The 19,766-nt window shown below is 38.4% G+C and overlaps 1 protein-coding gene across 1 annotated transcript; it reads left to right on the forward strand.

Moving 5' to 3' along the window:
- Positions 1-18,542: 18,542 nt before the first annotated feature.
- LOC104230154 (ethylene-responsive transcription factor ERF014-like) lies at positions 18,543-19,766 on the forward strand. Its single transcript, XM_009782891.2, has one exon. It carries the CDS (start codon positions 18,691-18,693, stop codon positions 19,408-19,410), a length of 720 nt encoding a protein of 239 aa, XP_009781193.1. The 5' UTR covers positions 18,543-18,690; the 3' UTR covers positions 19,411-19,766.

Here is a 19,766-nt window from a genome sequence, read left to right on the forward strand (position 1 = left end):
TTAAGAAGAGGAAGATTCAGTTGGGCCAATTTGGCCAAGCCCAAATCCTTACAGCCAAACCAGGCCAAAAAAACAGCCCATACCCGCCCCAAATCCAGTCCACATGCGACTCAACCAAACGACACCGTTTCAGGCATTTCCATCTGGACCGTTGATCTCAGCTGATCAAACGGTCCCAAAGCCTTGACCAAACCCGACCCCGACCCATCACTCCAATACCCAGACCGCCCCAGTACTACTCCAAACGATGCTATTTGAGTTTAGTGAACTGATCTGGACCCTTGATCTCTCTTGATCGAAAGGCCAAAATCAAACCACCCCCTACTATATAAATGAAACCCTCATACCCAGCCCCCTAGTCCAAACCCCTGTTCATCATCGTCTCAGAGACGAAGCCCTTCCCCCAAACCCTAGCCGCCATGGCATTCCTTCGCCTGAAACCCGACGGCAAAAACGTCGTCGGCCACTAAAATAACACCCCCTGAACCCCCTAACCACCCCCAATCCAAATCCAGTACCCGTTTGTTTCGAATCATCCTCAAACTTCTCGAATCTTAATTTGAAGATTCGAGCAAAGCCTGGACCTACCCCAATCCGCCTTAAACTCACACCAAGGCACCCTCTGACCACCCTCGTTACGGATCTGTTGATTGCTTGCCTCGAATCAACCTCCAACTTCTCGAATCTTCAATCGAAGATTCGAGCAGGACCTAGATCTACCCCAACCAGTCCCAAACTCATACCAGACATGTCTCTGACCTCCCTCGTCACCAAACCACCGTGGGTTTGGTTCGAATCTGACCAGAACCGTTCGAACCCCAAATCACACCCCCAAGAACCCTAGCAAGCCAGAGGGTGAAATCTATCCCAACTAAAGGAGGGTTTGGGGTCTAACCGACTTTAGTCGAAGTGTTCTCAGTTGAGAACATTCGATTAAGGTCAGTTCGACCTCAAAAAGTTCGAGTTTGAGTTTGATTCAGGGTTGTCCAGGTCACGAGTTCTTGAGGTATTTTCCATTTCCTATTTGTCTCAGTTTTTGTTTGTTTATTCTGTTTATTTATTTAGTTTAGTTTTATTGGTTTTTCAATTTCTTTTGTCGATTGTCCAGTTTTTCTCCCTCAGACCTTTTATTTGGTCGAATTTGTTTTTGTTCGTTTTTAATTATAGGCTGTTTAGTCGATTCGAATAAGTTCGTCGATTAGTTTCGCTTTATTATAAATCCATGTTCTTGTCATTGTTACTTGAATGGCTTGATTATCTATTTCTGAGTAATTGCTATCAATTGTTGTAGGCAATCGTTTAATCAGTTATCATAGATTAAGTTAAGTTTTATCAGTAGTTTCGTAAAATGATTTAAGGTCGAATGTTGTGTGTGCTTGATCTGTGGACATTTAGCTTCAGGGCATTGTCAATAGGCTGACAATGAACCTGCATTCATGTTACCTGCATTCATGTTCATTTTTGGTTCAGTTTCAATTTCAGTTATAATGATTCTGTTGAGTTCTGTGTTGTGATTCAAATTCAATCCATGGGTTTCAATAGGAACTCGACCTTAATCATTCAGTTTGTTAGGAGAATTGGTTATAGCTGTTAATCGAAATTAGTTTTAGATAATCGCTAGTTTGAACAGATTTTAGGATTAAAAGTTTTAATACAGTTGAATAATTGTATTAGGGGCAGTAATATTAAGGGGTTTTAGGGGTGATTTGGGAATGAAACAGTTAGGACAATATTTTAATGTTAGTGTTTTGTTAGTGGGAAGTTAGTGTCTTTAAATTAATATGGTAATGGGGAACATTTGGGAATGTGGGGCTGAAAATAAGGAAAAGTTTTCCTTAGTGGGTTTTAAAGTGGAAAAATTCAGATTTTTAGTGAAAAAGGGGGGTCGGGCAGTAAGTGAAAAAGGAGGGCAAGTCTGTATAAGGGGGCAGAGGGAGGTCTGTAGGAGGGGGACTGAATTCTGAAAGTTGGAAAAAATTGAAAAAGAATAGCTATTTTCATTATTTGTCTGGTTTAGGATCTGAAATTAGTTAAAACTTTCTTCCTTTTACTTCTACTCTATACTTGGGGAAGTATATAGTTGCTGGCTATTTATGGCTACACTGCTGGTTGCCATTTCTGTTTGCTACTACTGCTGTTGCTGACTCTCTTCTTCTTCTTCTTCTTGTATTGACAATACCAGGTGCATGCTTCGAACTCCTTTGATGTAGTTCCTTGAAGTTCACAAAAAATGGAAATATTCATAGATTTGTGTTCATTAGTAGGCTGTCTGTTGTTTATAATTGGATGAATTGTTAATCAGTTATACCTAGTCAATATTGGCTATGTGTTTTGTATTATGTGAACAATGGAGACATACGGATTGTAATTAAGAGCTAACTAAACTGCTATGTTCATGTTGACATGCTTTTAATTTATAAATTTAAACTGCTAGGCTCATATTGATATGCTATTAGTTTATAACTTTGAGCTACTAGGTTGTCAGTGTGCCTTACCTAAACATGATTTGAGCTAGAGTTTGTGGTTATAACTGTTGCACCGGTATTTTAGGAGTAAGCTTACTTAAAGGATGATTTTGTGATTGTTGGCACTAGAACATATTCAGCCATTGGTTAGCGTATCTGTTTGTTGATAGGCTTAAGGTAGAACTCAATTGTTATAAAGTTTTATTGGCCTTCTGGATTAGTTGGAAGTTTGATTCCTATTATGGCTCCACCTTGGTGACTGATTGAAATATGTTTGTGATTTATTGTTTACTGCTAATTGACAAAGGGTACACTCTATTGTTTTTTATGTCTATACCATGTTCTTTCCAGGAGTCCGGGAAACAAAATTCATTAAAAGGAAATATAACAACCCATTTCTTCATGCTTGAATACTAGTTTGTTATTGTTACAAAAAGGGCTTATGTCTAAAGCGACGAAAACAGAGGCGAACGAACTTGAGATTTTGAATGACGTCATATAATATTTGTTTGGTTGTGCTGATATTGGTTCTGAATTATTCTGTTAGTGAGCCATTTCGATAATTGTTTAAGCCATAAGGCCATTATGAAATAAGGAATGTATAACCTTGCAACTCATTTGGGCCAGCTGCCAGCCCAATGCCATTTCAGTTGAACGCTTTGCTTCAATTTAACACAAACCCAATAGTTATTAAGTTAGTTTGAACATTAGCCTAAAAATAATTAGAATTCCTTTAAGCTCACCTTAATTAATCAGACTCTTTCAATTGGTTTCAGATGTGCCATATTAGCCAAGCCAACAATTATGGCCCTCCCTTAATTAACTTTAATCCTTTAGAAATCAAAGTGTACCATCTAGTGAATTTTCCATGGCTGCGCAAAGTTAAAAATGCGTAGTGGCTTTTTAGGGCGATGTTTTAATAAAGTTATTTTCATAAACTTGGGTGCACATTTATGTGACCCAAATCCAAATCTCAACGGAGTCGAAATGTGTTGCTAATCACGGGTACATTGATTGTGACATGGTTCAAGATGCATGTCCATGATGTTGTAAATTCCTTTAAAAAAATAATGAATGAGACGAGCCTCGACAAACAAGAATACACAAACTGCGGGGCCCTCAACGGACAGTTATTTCGAATGCTTAGATTTCGAGACAGGCCGCATAGCGAACTTTACGGCTTTTCTCAGAATAACAATGCGTTAGTATCTTTAGGCGCGTATTTAATAATGTTATCTTCCTAAACTCGGGTGAACATTTATGTGACCCAAATTCAAATCTCAACGAAGTTGGAACGCATCGAAAATTGCGGGTACATTTATGTGGCGCAATTCGAGATGCATTCTCACGACGTTGCAATTCTTTGAATAAATAATAACAAAAGCGGTAAACAGTTAAAATTTGCACATAGGTTCATAATTGTAAAAAATCAGATAATCAAGCCGAATATGACAGTTGAGCGACCGTGCTAGAACCACGGAACTCGGGAATGCCTAACACCTTCTCCCGGGTTAACAGAATTCCTTATCCGTATTTCTGGTGCGCAGACTGTTAAACCGAGTTAATATTTTCCTCGATTCAGGATTCAACCGGTGACTTGGGACACCATAAATCTCCCAAGTGACGACTCTGAATCTTTAAATAAAGTCCCGTTTCGATTGTCCTTTAATTGGAAAAACTCCCTCTGCGCCCCTCTGCGGCGGCGCGGGTAAAAGGAGGTGTGACACTCCTTATTATCAATGATAAGCAATAAATAATGAACAATAAATAGAACACAATGAATATAAGAAATAAATGGAAGTAATGAGATCAAGAGAATATGTTAGAGGGCAGAGAGAATATTCTTGCGTATTTTATATTTAGTATTAGATCCCTTTAGAAAATGACAAGGATCCCCTTTATATATGAGGGAGAACTCCAATATAGTACAAATACATTTATTACAAAGTAAGATAGCTGGCACAACTACCTAGTAATCTGGTGCAGACTAGTACTATTCTTGCAGGTGACGCCAGTTCGGACCACATGGCTAGGGAACTTCCCGCTTACCCTCGATAACCACCGACTCATGCTGCGTCAAGGTTGAGTGTGAAGAGCTTTCGAGGTCGAAGCCTCGAGTTGCATCCCCGGATCTTCGAGGCCTTTTTGAGGCTAATGGAGAGACGCAATGATCGTGGAATCGGTCCTCCCGATTTTGCCCGTATACATTGTAATTACACTGTAATTATACTATGACAAACAAACATGTCGTTGTAATTATACAATTGTATAATTACTAGGCTGTATAATTACTACCTTAATAATTACACCAATTCTAATTACAGGATGACTTTTCAAACGGACTCTAAAAATGTTACCATTAACAGTGACGTTAAATTTAAAGCTAAGAACGTACTAACTGCACTCAATGCCTTCCACCTTGAAGCAAGGAAAAATGAAAAGGAAAAGATGGACTAATTACTCCCTCCTTTCACTTTTACAACCTGTTTGGAAAGTCATTTAGGAATTAGATTTTAGTATAATTGGATATAATTATACAGTTTGACATATTTGTTTGGCCAAATAATTAGTATAATTACACTCTCCAATTCTCAAAGGGGATGAGAATTGATGGTAATTACACTGTGTAATTACAAGGTTGCTTTGTAGATTCTTTCCTTTTTGTTTTTAATTTAATTTCTTTATAACTTTTTATTTCTATTTTTTTAATTTTATTTTTACTTTTTATTTTTCATGAAATTTTAAAATATATTTTTCTTTGTACATTAATTATTTATCTTTTATTTTTGGGTTTTTACTTCTTGTGATTCCATGTAATTTTATATTTTATTTATTTTATTATTCTATTTTTGAAACTACACCTCATAATATTAGAAATAATGAGTCATTAACAAATTTGGCATATAATAAGTGATGCAGTTAACGTGAAATTTCATTATTGAATGTGATTATAAACTTATTATGTTTCCTAATCTTAAGTTGCAGTGTAACTTACTATTATTATGTTGGAATTTGACCTATGTTAAACTCTTTTTTTTTTTAAATTTTAAAATTGTGTTATATTTATGGTTCCAATTTACTTGTTTTAGTAGTATTGGCTCGCATTGTATGTTGTTCATTTTTTAGTTAGAATTAATAGATTAATTTTTCAAACATTTGAATAATGTTATGACATTATATTTATAAATATTAGTTTGTTTTATCAAACATGAATTCCATGATGTTCTTACAAAATGTATATGTTTTTAGTTTTTGTAAGTATCTAAACTAAATATTATTAATTTGAAAAATATATATAAATTATTTTTACAATATTAGTTATAACTATATGATTACTAATTAATGTGTATTCATGATAAATATACATCTTAATACCAAATATAATATTATTTATACTTATAAAAATTTATATGCACACATTTATTATATTAACTTTTAAGTTTTGATAATTACTTCATTTAAAATTTAATTTAACCGTGTAATTACACTTGTGCAACCAAACAGTAAACTTGTAATTACACTGTAATCACACTATGACAAACAAACATGTCGTCGTAATTACACAGCTGTGTAATTACTATCATAGTAATTACACCAATTTCAATTACCTTGTGGCTTTTCAAACAAATCCTTACTTGTCTACTATAAATTTTACATATCCGTTAAAAAATAATAAATAAAGTGCATAATTTATGGAACTATTTTTTTTAGCGTATGTTGTTATTTATTCGTTTATCACCTTATTTTAGCACTTTCATAAGGAGTACCTGTTTTTAGAAACTAGGGTAGATTCCCAAAGCTCATTGGTGTATTAACGAGAGAATCAATGTGATTCGTAGGACTTTGGTACGGCGGCAAAACGAACACCAACTGTTGTTCCTTTTTCACTTTGGAAAGGGCACATGACTCCCTTTTGACATTGCTATTTTCAGGAGCTTTGGCCACTGCCCTTTCCCATGTGGGCCACGCTTTCATATTTGGTAGTTCACATTACGATTTGTTCTTTTATGTACACCTTTTTTTGTATTAAAATAATTAATTTTGTTTTCTCATTTCACATGAATCCCCTTTGTCATTGTTCTTTTTAATAATTTGTTCAACGAGATTTCAGATGCATTTGCAAGGATAAGTTTAAAACTCAAGTTAATCATGAGAATGATGCGCATAGTGTTGTAGTTATCTTGCACACATTATTGCTTAAATAACTTTGAGTGATTACTTCTAAAAATGTCGGAGGAAGAAAAAAACCCTCTACAAAATGAAATGTTATTAAATTTCTGATTGATCTCTATAATTCTTTATTTTTTCCATACATAAAATAAGTAATTAATACTCCTATTTATTTCTACTAGAAACAGAAAAGTCTATTCCTAAATTTATTCTAACTGCTGTATTGGTCAAAATCTGACCGTCACGACCAAGTTAACCGACACCCCACTTCAGTAACTTGGCAGTGAAAGTCAATAGAGCCCACTCCATTTCTCCTGTATGACATCCGACGAATCGGTAAGAGTGACGCCTAAAATCATGGCCAAGATACATTAGCGGTAAGAAGATGTCGAGTCAAGCAAAAGGCAAGGATGCCCTGACTATATATAGCCAGTGAAAGATCTCTCCACGGAGGCTGGGCCGATCTCTCTAAGAGAAAACAAAAAGCTCTCTTCTTGTATTCTAGAAAAAGAAGAATGAACTCGAAGAAAATATGTAAGCCTACTTCCTCATCGATTGATGAGAGACACAACGTTGAATCCTAATAAGATCAATCATATTTCTTTCATCCCATGTGCAATCATTGTTGTTAACTTTTTGATCTGGAATTAATTATGTCTGACTAAGATTTACCCCTTCATCTTTGACTGATTTGTTCAAAAAGGTTTTAATATCTTTTGAGTTAAACAATTTGGTGACGTCTGTGGGGATTTCTTAGTGAAAATTCCTAGTTTCTCCCGGATCAAAGCCAAGAAACACAATCACCCACCAAAAGGAGCACGAAGGGAGTATCCAACCCACACGAGACATGAGAGCAGCACAGTACAGGAAGGAGAGTCGAGTAGGATTACCAAGCTTAGAAATCCTTGCCCCATCAACTGCAGATACACTAAATAAGGCAAACGGTGTTACCAACCTGTTCTCGCCCACCGGACCACCGGGCGGGAGCAAAGAAAAGCTCATTCTCACCTTCCACTCTTTGTCCAAGCAAGCACATAAGACCCACGTGGGCGAACGTACAAAGGAACATCTCGATTGAAGGACAAAAATTGCTTCAACACAGCTGAAATACCTCCTGCCGGCAACGTCTCCGAGCTAGTTGGCAGGAGTCAGACAAGAAAACTATAATGCGTACACAGCACAAACCTAAGCGAAACGTCAACACCTTGTATTCACCAGCGTTACACCATTTCGTGCAAGCAATACCAAACAAACTGGGACTCCTACGGAAAATGTCCAACTCTCCAGAAACTAGGACTGACGACGGTTTATTATTTCGATAAGTTCGAAATAACCCCTTTTAAGGCCAAGGGCCTTCCCCAAAGAAGAGAAAGGTTCGAGCTCGATCGAACGACGGCGGCCTGTTATTTCGATAAGTTTGAAATAACACCCTTTAAGGCCAAGGGCCTTCGCCAAAAAAGAGAAGGGTTCGACCTCGATCGAACGACGATGTGCTATTATTTCGATAAATTTGTAATAACCCCCTTTAAGGCCAAGGGCCTTCGCCACAAAAGAGAAAGGTTTGACCTCGTTCGAACGACAACGGGCTGTTATTTCGAGAAGTTCGAAATAACACCCTTTAAGGCCAAGTGCCTTCGCCAAAAAAAAAAAATAAGGGTTCGACCTCGATCGAACAATGACGGGATGTTATTTCGACAAGTTCAAAATAACACCCTTTAAGGCCAAGGGCCTTCGCCAAAAAAAGAGAAGGGTTCTACCTCGATCGAATGAGGATGAGCTATTATTTCGATAAGTTCGAAATAACACCCTTTAAGGACAAGGGCCTTCGCCACAAAAGAGAAAGGTTTGGCTCAATCGAGTCACGATGGGCTGTTATTTCGAGAAGTTAGAAATAACACCCTTCAAGGCCAAGGGCCTTCGCCAAAGAAGAAAAATGTTCGATCTCGATCGAACGACGACGGGCTGTTATTTCGATAAGTTCAAAATAACACCCTTTAAGGCCAAGGGCCTTCGCCAAAGAAGAGAAAGGTTCGACCTCAATCGAACAACGACGGGCTGTTCTTTTGATAAGTTCAAAATAACACCCTTTAAGGCCAAGGGCCTTCGCCAAAAAAACGAAAGGTTCGACCTCGATCGAACGACGACGGGCTGTTATTTCGAGAAGTTTGAAATAACACCCTTTAAGGCCAGGGGACTTCGCCAAAAAAAGAGAAGGGTTCGACCTCGATCGAACGACGATAGGCTATTATTTTGATAAGTTCGAAATAACACCCTTTAAGGCCAAGGGCCTTCGCCACAAAATAGAAAGGTTCGACCTCGATCGAGCGACGATGGGCTGTTATTTCGAGAAGTTAGAAATAATACCCTTTAAGGCCAAGGGCCTTCGCCAATGAAGAGAAAAGTTCGACCTCGATCGAACGACGATAGACTGTTATTTCGGTAAGTTCGAAATAACAACCATTAAGGCCAAGGGCCTTCACTAAAGAAGAGAAAGTTTCGACCTCGATCGAACGATGACGAGCTGTTCTTTTGATAAGTTCAAAATAGCACCCTTTAAGGCCAAGGGCCTTCGCCAAAATAGAGAAGGGTTCGACCTCGATCGAACGACGATGGGCTGTTATTTTGAGAAGTTTGAAATAACACCCTTTTAAGGCCAAGGGCCTTCACCAAAGAAGAGAAAGGTTCGACCTCGATCGAACGACGACGGGCTATTATTTTGATAAGTTCGAAATAACACCCTTTAGGTCAAGGGCCTTTGCCAAAGAAGAGAAGGGTTCGACCTCGATCGAACAATGACGGGCTGTTATTTCGATAAATTCGAAATAACCCCCTTTAAGTCCAAGGGCCTTCGCCACAAAAGAGAAAGGTTTAACCTCTATCGAACAACGACGGGCTATTATTTTGATAAGTTTGAAATAGCACCCTTTAGGGCCAAGGGCCTTTGCCAAAGAAGAGAAAGGTTCGACCTCGATCAAACGACGATGGGCTGTTCTTTTGATAAGTTCAAAATAACACCCTTTAAGGCCAAGGGACTTCGCCAAAAAAAGAGAGAAGAGTTTGACCTCGATCAAACGATGATGGGCTATTATTTCGATAAGTTCGATATAACACCCTTTAAGGCCATGGGGCTTCGCCACAAAAGAGAAAGGTTCGACCTTGATCGAGCGACGATGGGCTGTTATTTCGAGAAGTTAGAAATAACACCCTTTAAGGCCAAGGGCCTTCACCAAAGAATAGAAAGGTTCGACCTCGATCGAATGACGACGGGCTGTTATTTTGGTAAGTTCAAAATAACACCCTTTAAGTCCAAGGGCCTTCGCTAAAAAAGAGAAAGGTTCGACCTCGATCGAACAACGACGGGTTGTTCTTTTGATAAGTTCAATATAACACCCTTTAAGGCCAAGGGCCTTCGCCAAAAAATAGATGGGTTCGACCTCGATCGAACGACGACGGGCTGTTATTTCGAGAAGTTCGAAATAATACCCTTTAAGGCCAAGGGCCTTCGCCAAAAAAAGAGAAGGGTTCGACCCCGATTGAACGATGACGGACCATCATTTCGATAAGTTCTAAACAACACCCTTTAAGGCCAAGGGCCTTCGCCAAAGAAGAGAAGGGTTCGACCTCGATCGAACGATGACGGGCTGTTATTTTGATAAATTCGAAATAACCCCCTTTAAGGCCATGGGCCTTCGCCACAAAAGAGAAAGGTTAGATCTCGATCGAACGACGACGGGCTTTTATTTCGATAAGTTCGAAATAACACCCTTTAGGGCCAAGGGCCTTTACCAAAGAAGAGAAAGGTTCGACCTCGATCGAATGACGACGGGCTATTATTTCGAGAAGTTTGAAATAACACACTTTAAGGCCAAGGGCCTTTGCAAAAAAAAAGAGAAGGGTTCGACCTAGATTGAACGACGACGGGTTGTTATTTAGACAAGTTCAAAATAACACCCTTTAAGGCCTAGCGCCTTCACCAAAAAAGAGAAGGGTTCAACCCCGATCGAACGACGATGGACTGTCATTTTGATAAGTTCGAAACAACATCCTTTAAGGCCGAAAACCACTAGAAGGAAAGAAAATTCAGGACTCGCCATACGGGCATATATCTTGCACCAAAGCCATAAACAGTTGAAATAAAAGTGAAGTACAAGACAAATAGCAAAGAAAAGAACTCTCATTTATACAAAGTCATAGTGCGGGCTACCGCAACTTACATTCGGCCCAAGTTAACCAAAAAAAAAACACGAACGAACGACAATCAACAAACAATTGAAAATAAAAACAAACAAGGACAACGTTTTTCATTCGGCGTCATCACCGCCATCACCAGCACCATCACCATCATCACCATCTCCATGAGGCTCTCCATTACCATCATCCGCGTCCCTGTTAGCTTTGGGCGTCACCACGTCATACCTACAATTGATGTGAGCCTCCCATGCTTTCACTCGCGTTTCTTCATAAGCCGCCTCAGCCACGATACCTGCCTCCCACAAACTCTTATATATATCCCGCTGGGCTTCAGCATAAACCCAGAGCTCATGCATTTGACGGGGAATGAGAGCGGAGGATGACTCAGCCTAAGCCAATAATCGCTCATTTTCTACCTCTTGAGCCGCGACCCGATCTCCCAGAACCGATGCCTCTTGATCAATCATGCCTATGCGCTCCTTGAGCCTCGCCTCCTTGAGGGTAGCTATCCCTCTCTCCGACTCCTGTTCAGATTGGAGGACGCGGATGGTGTTCTCCAGGGCTGTTGTCCTCGCCGAAGCCTCGGACCAAGCACTCTCAATACTCTCCAACCCAGCAACTTTGCTCTCCAGCGCAGTGAGTTTTCTCATCCATTCCATGCTTATCGCCTCGACCTTGACCAAGTTCTGATACATCTTCGACTGCATCGACCTTAACCTACCCTGCAGATGCTCACATTCTACGACGACCCCCTTACCCAGCTTGAGCTCTTCGTCCTTGATTCGAAGTTGCTCCTTGAGTTCGCTTTTACTGCGGATAGTTTGAATCAATTCCTGGTCCCTTTTCTCTAACTCCTCACCAAGAGCCTGATTACGGGGATCCGTCCTCAACCGCTCATGCATCTCGCGACACCTATCGCGGTAGCGACGATACTTCTCCAACATCTTTAAGAAAATTTGTGCCCAAAAGTTGGCCCTGCGAAAGCTTTCCACTTCCACTATGTATGTATGGAAAACGTAAAGACGGGGTTAGACTAGTACTTTTGAGAAGGTCGAAAAAAAAAAGCAAAAGTAAAATGCAACGTACTTTCAAGCCCATGACAGCTACCTCGTCCATCAAATCAGTATCGGGAACAGATCAAAGAGACTCATTCTCAGCTTCGGAGCACAACAGGCTGAATTGCAGCACCAGATCCTCCCCCAAGATATTAACGCCGGAAGGGATCCGAAGAATACGGGCCGAGCCCCCCGCATTAACCACCAAATGAGTAAGGCTCTCTTCAAACATCCTGATATCATCAGGGTCCAGGTCAGACTCAGATTCATAGTCGTCAACTATCATGCCTTGTCCTCTTTTTGCCGCTGAAGGTGGAGCACGACCCACTGCAGAAGATGAGGGCACATCCAAAATCACGACGGCAGCCCCAAAAGTCTAATTCTCCATCGCGACAGGCTGTTGGTCACCAATAATGGCAGGGACTTCTGATTGAGCTGAGGCTGCGGCAGGAGTCTCTGATCGTTGATCATAGATATCAACAATTCTGACGGTCTGCTCCATCCCTACGGGGGAGCCAAACAACGCCCTCTCCAAAGCCCGTCGGGGGAGAGTCTTCCAGATGAATTACTGCTGGGGGCGCCGTTTCAAACTCCACCCTCCGTCTCTTTGACAACCCCTCCTCTTCTCTAGTAGATGGTGACTCGCCTGTTGGGCGAACGACACCGGTCGAAACCTCATCCTGAAAAACGGCTCTTGCAGAAGTAACCAAGGCCGTAGACTTAATCGAAGCAGCCTTCGACAAAGGTCGGGTAATGGGTATTGCGATAGGGTGAGTGGATACGGCTGGCTAACGAAAAGCTAGCGGAGGGGCCCTCGCTCTCCGCACTCTCCCTAACAACGTCAAATGACGCATGAGAGACTAAACCAAAAGAGAGAGAATAGTAGACAAAGACGTAATCTCACCTGTAAGGGGCCTACGTCCGAATCTCTCATGAAAGGTCGACCATGTGCGAATACCCACTGTATGGGGAAGTATGGCCTCCACGCATTCACGGATACCTTCGACAGGCGGAGGGGGAAATCTCTCAGCTGCAAAGATGTGATAAAGTTTAGTACCCATAGAAAATGGTCGAGCACTTCAACGACTAAAAATACAAACTTATGTGCAAAGTTCCATTTCTCGGGGAATCCTGTTGGGTCCGCCCCAATATTCTCAGTCCACACATAAAAGTAATTCTCGTAGAAACGCCGGTTGGCCCTGTCGTCCATCTTTACTACCAGACCCCTCGACCCCCGAGGACACATGTGAATCACTGAACCGCGAATAAGTTGAGGAGCAAAGATGCTGAGCAAATGGTCCAAAGTGACATCGCGACCGGCTAGTTCAGCATACTTAAGCAGCATAAGGAATACCTTGTATGAATATGGCAAAAGTTGGGTGGGGCACACTTCGTAGAAACGACAGAAATCCATACTAACATGGGAAGAAGGAGTGTGTACCCCACGATAAAGGGGTAGGGAACACACAGTACTCGGGGCGGTTGAAATGAACTATGTCTTTTCCCATTGCCAGCCTCATATCAACATAACCAGGGATCCCCCACAACATTTGGATTCTGAAACCGCCACAACGGTCCATAGGGATCGAAAGAACACCGCCACTCCACTAAAAACCCATAAAATGTGATTAAGGAAAGGAAAGTCGTAGGTCAAATTTCTCTTGAATTCATAACGAACATAATCCGTCTACCGAGTCCGGCATAGGACGACCCCAACAAACGGAGGGACTAACTGTACTGGTCAAAATCTGACCGTCACGACCAAGTTGACCGACACCCCTCCCCAGTAACTAGGCAGTTAAAGTCAATAGAGCCCACTCCATTTCTCCTCTATGACATCCGACGAATCGGTAAGAGTGACGCCTAAAATCATGACCAAGACAGATTAGCGGTAAGAAGATGTCGAGTCAAGCAAAGGGCAAGGATGCCCTAACTATATATAGCCAGGGAAAGCTCTCTCCACGGGGGCCTGGGCGATCTCTCTAAGAGAAAAAAAAGCTCTCTTCTTGTATTTTAGAAAGAAATGAGCTCGAAGAAAATATGTAAGCCCACTTCTTCATCGATTGATGAGAGACACAACGTTGAATCCTAATAAGATCAATCATATTTCTTTTATCCCATGTGCAATCATTATTGTTAACTTTTTGATCTGGAATTAATTATGTCTGACTAAGATTTACCCCTTCATCTTTGATTGATTTGTCCAAAAAGGTTTTAATATCTTTTGAGTCAAACAACTGCAAATCATATTTAGACATGAATTAAATAAACCAAATCCTAAATAACTAATGTTTCCTAATTCAAAGTTGTATACGTCTAATGTGTTCGTTGTGCAATTATGTTGGAGTACTTCGCTCCATCTTTCACTTTTGATGAAGCACATGTGTTCATCCCTCAATTTGTTTAAGCACCTGTCTCTAACTCATGTTGATACACTTTGTCACCAACCCAGTGTTGTTGAAGCACCTGTCTCCAACTCACGTTGATGCACTTTGTCACCAACCCAATTTTGTTGAAGCACTTGTCTCCAACTCATGTTGATGCACTTTGTCTCTAACACCCAATTTTTGTTGAAGCACCTGTCTTCAGGACCCGTTGATACACTTTGTCACCAACACTCAATTTTGTTGAAACACCTGTCTGCAACTCACGTTGATTTACTTTGTCACCAACCGTTGATGCACTTTGTCACCAACACTCAATTTTTGTTGAAGCGCATGCCTCCAACTCCCGTTAATGAACTTTGTCACCAATACATAATTTTTGTTGAAATACGTAATCAATTTCTAAATTTTTTTAAACCTCTCTCCAACTTTTAGAGAAGAGTTTCTTCCTCTTGTGCCATATTTGTTTACACATCTTTAAATTTGCAATCTTTTTGCTCAATCGTTCTCAACATGATTATTTTTCATACATATATTATTGGGATGACGCTTTCCAAAATAATCATTGGCCATATGGGCGGCATATATTGGCTAGCGCCGCTCGCCGGCAGCGAAAACTAGATTTTCTCCCAAGATCATAGAAGCTCTGATACCAATATGAAGGAAAATATTTTATTATTAAATCTTTGATTGATCTCTACAATTCTTTGTTTCCTCCATGCATCTCCACACATAAAATAAGTAATCAATACCACTATTTATAATAGTATGAAACCTATTTCAATTACAAATAGGAAAGTCTAATCCTAAATTTATTCTAACTGTAAATCATATTTAAACATGAATTAAATAAACCAAATTCTAAATAAATAAAGTTTGCTATTACAATTTTGAATTAGTTTTCCAACTGGTCAAAACTTTTTGGAGACATTACAAAAACTAAACCAATGCCTAACATGTCTGCTAATAAATATTTCCTTTCAAATCTCAACCAAAGGTTACCTCCTTTTGTTTCGAATAACAAAAATATGAGAACATTGTATGTCAAAATCTGAGAGAAAAATTATTAGAGAGGTGATATTTATTCATTTTATTTATCATCTAGCTTTCTGGTGTGCGCTTAATACTAGATAGGAAAATAAAACCAAGGAGGAATTTAAAACAAAAGGGTCAAATCATGCATGCGTAAGAGCTATTACTCCTATTTTAGCCCATGAAACCGTTGCATTTCTTTAATTGGAGAGGGAGTGTGTTATTCTCATAACTGATTTTCATAGATAAAGAAAAAGATAAGGAAAAAAGAACGCGTTTTTGAGAATAGAGAGCTAGGACAGAGAAGAAACAGCTGTTTTCCTACTCAGACAAAAAGCTCTCTATCTTATGTTAAATCTTACTGTTCCATTGCGCGTCTTAATTTAGTTTTGCACTTCTTACGACTAGCTTCTTTCTTTCTTTACTGGAGAATTTTTTATTATAAGAAATATGAGATAATTGCACCCATAGCACGTCAAGTTTTCAATTATTGCACTATGTCCATTATGCTATTTGAAGTTACACAAAGCTCCCTTTATTTTACAAGTGTAATTATTCATGAAAAAAATCAACAATTCTTGACATTTCGACAAGATTAAATAGCTGCGAACAGTAAGGAAGACAAGAAGGTACTTTGGGTTGCTATGAAAATCGATCACAATTTAAAGTAAAAATAGCACGATATAGTTAGTTTTCGGACTGATCATTCAAAAATAGCCAGCGTTTACGAAGTCAATGAAAAATAACCACTATTTTGCTGCAACAGAAATCGGTCCAGCATAATATACTGGAGTTCGGTGCACTTGTGTATGAATTCCAGCATATTATGCTGGACCGGTATACTTTGCTGACTCCAGTATAATATACTGGAGACTGGAGCACCGGTACTCCAAACTCCGGTATATTATACTGGACAATTATACTTGCTGGACCTTCAGTATATTATGTTGGAGTTCTAGTGTACTTATGCTGGAACTCCATCATATTATGCTTGAGTTCCAACATACTTATCCTGGAACTCCAGTATAATATGCTGGAGTTCAAGCATACTTATGCTGGAACTCCAGTATAATATACTAGCGTATTTTCCGGATTTTGAACATTGTTTTAGCTCAGAGTTTTCTTTACATGAAAAGTGGCTAAATTTCGATTACTTTTAAAACTGAGCTATTTTTGAACGACCAGTTGTAAATTTGACTATTTTTGAATTTCTCCGCAATTTAAAGATATACAATTTTTTTTTTCAATATTGCATTACGTGTTTTAAATTTATATAAGAAAAAAATTATGTTGATAGCACGTCAAAAGAGAGTAGGAGTTTTATTTGTCTTGTTAATAGAGTGAGGGCTTTATTTTTCTTGTTTTGTTATTAAGATTTGTTGATATCTAAATAAGTAACATCCTTGGCTTGGCTATAATAGTAATGAAACATAATACGTTTTTATATTTTTCTTAGGTTAATTACCTGGATAATGGGGAGGTTTTGTGCAATTGAGAACAATGTCAAGGGTACAAGTGAAATTAAATATCTCTTAGCAATTTTATATTGCTAAGCCCCTCTTCCTGCAGAATCCTGGAAGCTGCTAATGACAGAATCCTATGTTTCTCTCCCTCTAGCACTGAATTATTATAATGCACAGAATATATAGATGCAAGATATGATGACGAGATCTCTTGATTAAGACATGTCATTTTCATAATAATGCTGTTATTACTCAATGGCTTTTTTGCCCCTAAAATGAGTAGTTTTAATTTCTTATTGTTTTTACACTTTTACTGTATTTCTTTTCTATGTTTTGTTGAATTACTGTAAAGGGGGATCACACTTATACACTGGAGTGCATGATACATGTCTATTTTTATATACATAAAATTTATCACTTAATCAATTGTAATTAGTATATGCTCTCTTATCTTAATATACCATTTAATCATAGTAAAGTAACATAAAAGACTAACTCTTTTTAACAACAATCACCAGGGGCAGGAGCATAGCCAGAGGAGCTGACGGATTTCATTCGAACTCTTTGTGCCGAAAAATTACATTGTATATAATGTTAAATTTTTCTTTTATGTATATAGTAGTTGTTGAACCCCCTTAGTGAAATTATTTCCTTTTGTAAATAGTGCGTTCATATACTATTAAATAAAGTATAAAATTGAAAAGAAAAAAGAAAACAAATCACAAAGCATTTTCTTGATGTCAATGGGAACGATAACTTGTGGTTCAAGTCAAGTAGTCCAGAAAGATATCAGCGTAGTTATTTTGAGGATATCCTTGCTGGTCTGCAAATGGTGCCATATGGGTTTCCAGACTGCCAAATTAAAGTCTGCCTTTTGTTAGTCTTTTACCGATCGTACTTTTTCCTGATACACATTTTTGAAACTTCTCTTTCTAATTTTTCTATTTCTCTTATTAAGAGTCTTCCAAACGGAATCTAGACGAAAAAAAGAAAAATATTAGAAGTAAAAATCTCATAATATTTGTAGCAATATTCATTTAATTTTGCAAACGTCAAATTTTCTCTCTAAAGAAATACTAATCGACTCTCAAAATCCAGTGTGAGACAGGACGCATATTTGATAGATTGACATAGTCTCTCGATGTTTGAAAAAATTGTTTGAATTTATTATTCTAAATAACCAAATAAACATAATTTTAAAATTGTAAAGGATCATAGTACACAAATAGCTAACCCTAAGTCGGAACTAGAGGGAGCTAGCTAATGTCTCATTTCGCTTAAAGAATAGAATCACAACTAGGGATGAGAAGTTTCAAAAGTTAAGGTTCAAAACTTATATATGCAAAGTCCTATATACCATTAGAGTTTAAATAACATACAAATTTTTATATTATATTATCAGGTCACTCAAAGGATATTAACATGTAAACATAATTAAAATGTAAGATTTGTGGTGTTAAAAATTGCGCCAATTATTAACTAATACAAGTAAATTTGATGTTTAATCTTTTTTTATACTAATAGAGTATATTACTTAAACTCATAGGATTAATGTTATCAAGTAAAGGGCAATATTGTCAATTAAATTGAAAAAAAAGACATTTATCCAAGTTCTCCATTGGATTAAAGAACTGGAAAATATCTGTCTCCCACTTTGATGTTTACATATGCTGACATTACTCTCTTGACTAAAACGGATCTCCTCACTTCAAATCCCCCCCCACCCCCCAAAAAAAAAAAAAAAATTAGCACACACCCTACCATCTATAAATAATCATCCTCTCGTCTAACTTCAACATCACTTCATCATCCACCTCAAACACAGACAAAAAACCATCCAAGAACCAGAAGGAAAAAAAGAAAGAAAAACAATACGTAGATCGAAGAAACTACGCTCAAATCTCTTGATTGTTGTTTAAAGATTCAGGCAATGGTGAAGACCGAGCAGAAAACCCTAGCTGCAGAAGCAAGCAAGAGTATAATGGCATTATCATCTTCTTCAAGCAGCAACAATAATAATAATAATAACAACATGAAGATGAAGAAGAAGAAGTACAAGGGAGTAAGAATGAGAAGCTGGGGATCATGGGTATCAGAAATAAGAGCACCAAATCAGAAAACAAGAATCTGGTTAGGCTCTTATTCAACTGCTGAAGCTGCTGCTCGAGCTTATGATGCAGCTCTCTTATGCCTCAAAGGCCCTTCTGCTGCTAATAATCTCAACTTCCCTTTCAACTCCTCTTTCTATCACCACATTGATCTTGATCATCACACTTCTACAACTTTATCTCCTAAAGCCATCCAAAGGGTCGCCGCCGCTGCCGCTTCAGCTGCGGAAGGTGCAGGCGTAAACGTTGAAAATAATGTACCATCTCCACCCCTCTCTTCCACTTCTACTTCTACTAATTCTTCTTCACCATTAAGTCATGAGGATCAATTAGATGAGGTTTCTTTACTACCAATATTTGGTCATCATGCTACTTTGGAAGAAGAGACAACAACTGTGTCAATGATGGGCCAATGGTACAACTTTGATTCTCCAAAGTACAATGACATGCTTCACGGTACAGTTTTCTTTGATCCCCCATTAATGGAGGATGTTTATTATGAAGAAGGATCTGCAGATATCCCTTTATGGAGTTTTTGCTGATGAAGAAGAGAAGGAAGATCTCACTTGAATTATTAACCCTATTTGTTAATTATTCTTTCCAAAAAAACAAAAAACAAAAAGGAGCAATATTTTTTTTAGGTGATGTCAAGTTATTTTTTCTTGAACAACATCACTGACAGTGACTAATTATATTTAAATTTATTAGGTAAGAGAAGTAAAAAAAAAAAGGGACATATACAAAGAGAGAAACCATATTTTCTGGACTCTCCCACGTGAGTTCCTAGAAAATTCCTGTTTAGATATACTATATATTTTTAGAAATGTACTGTGTCATATGCTGTATCATTTATTGTGTTCTCCAAGTGCAATAAAATGGTGGGAAATATTTTATTTTA

Source organism: Nicotiana sylvestris, chromosome 4 (assembly GCF_000393655.2).
Source record: "Nicotiana sylvestris chromosome 4, ASM39365v2, whole genome shotgun sequence".
In the NCBI taxonomy this organism is placed as follows: domain Eukaryota; kingdom Viridiplantae; phylum Streptophyta; class Magnoliopsida; order Solanales; family Solanaceae; genus Nicotiana; species Nicotiana sylvestris.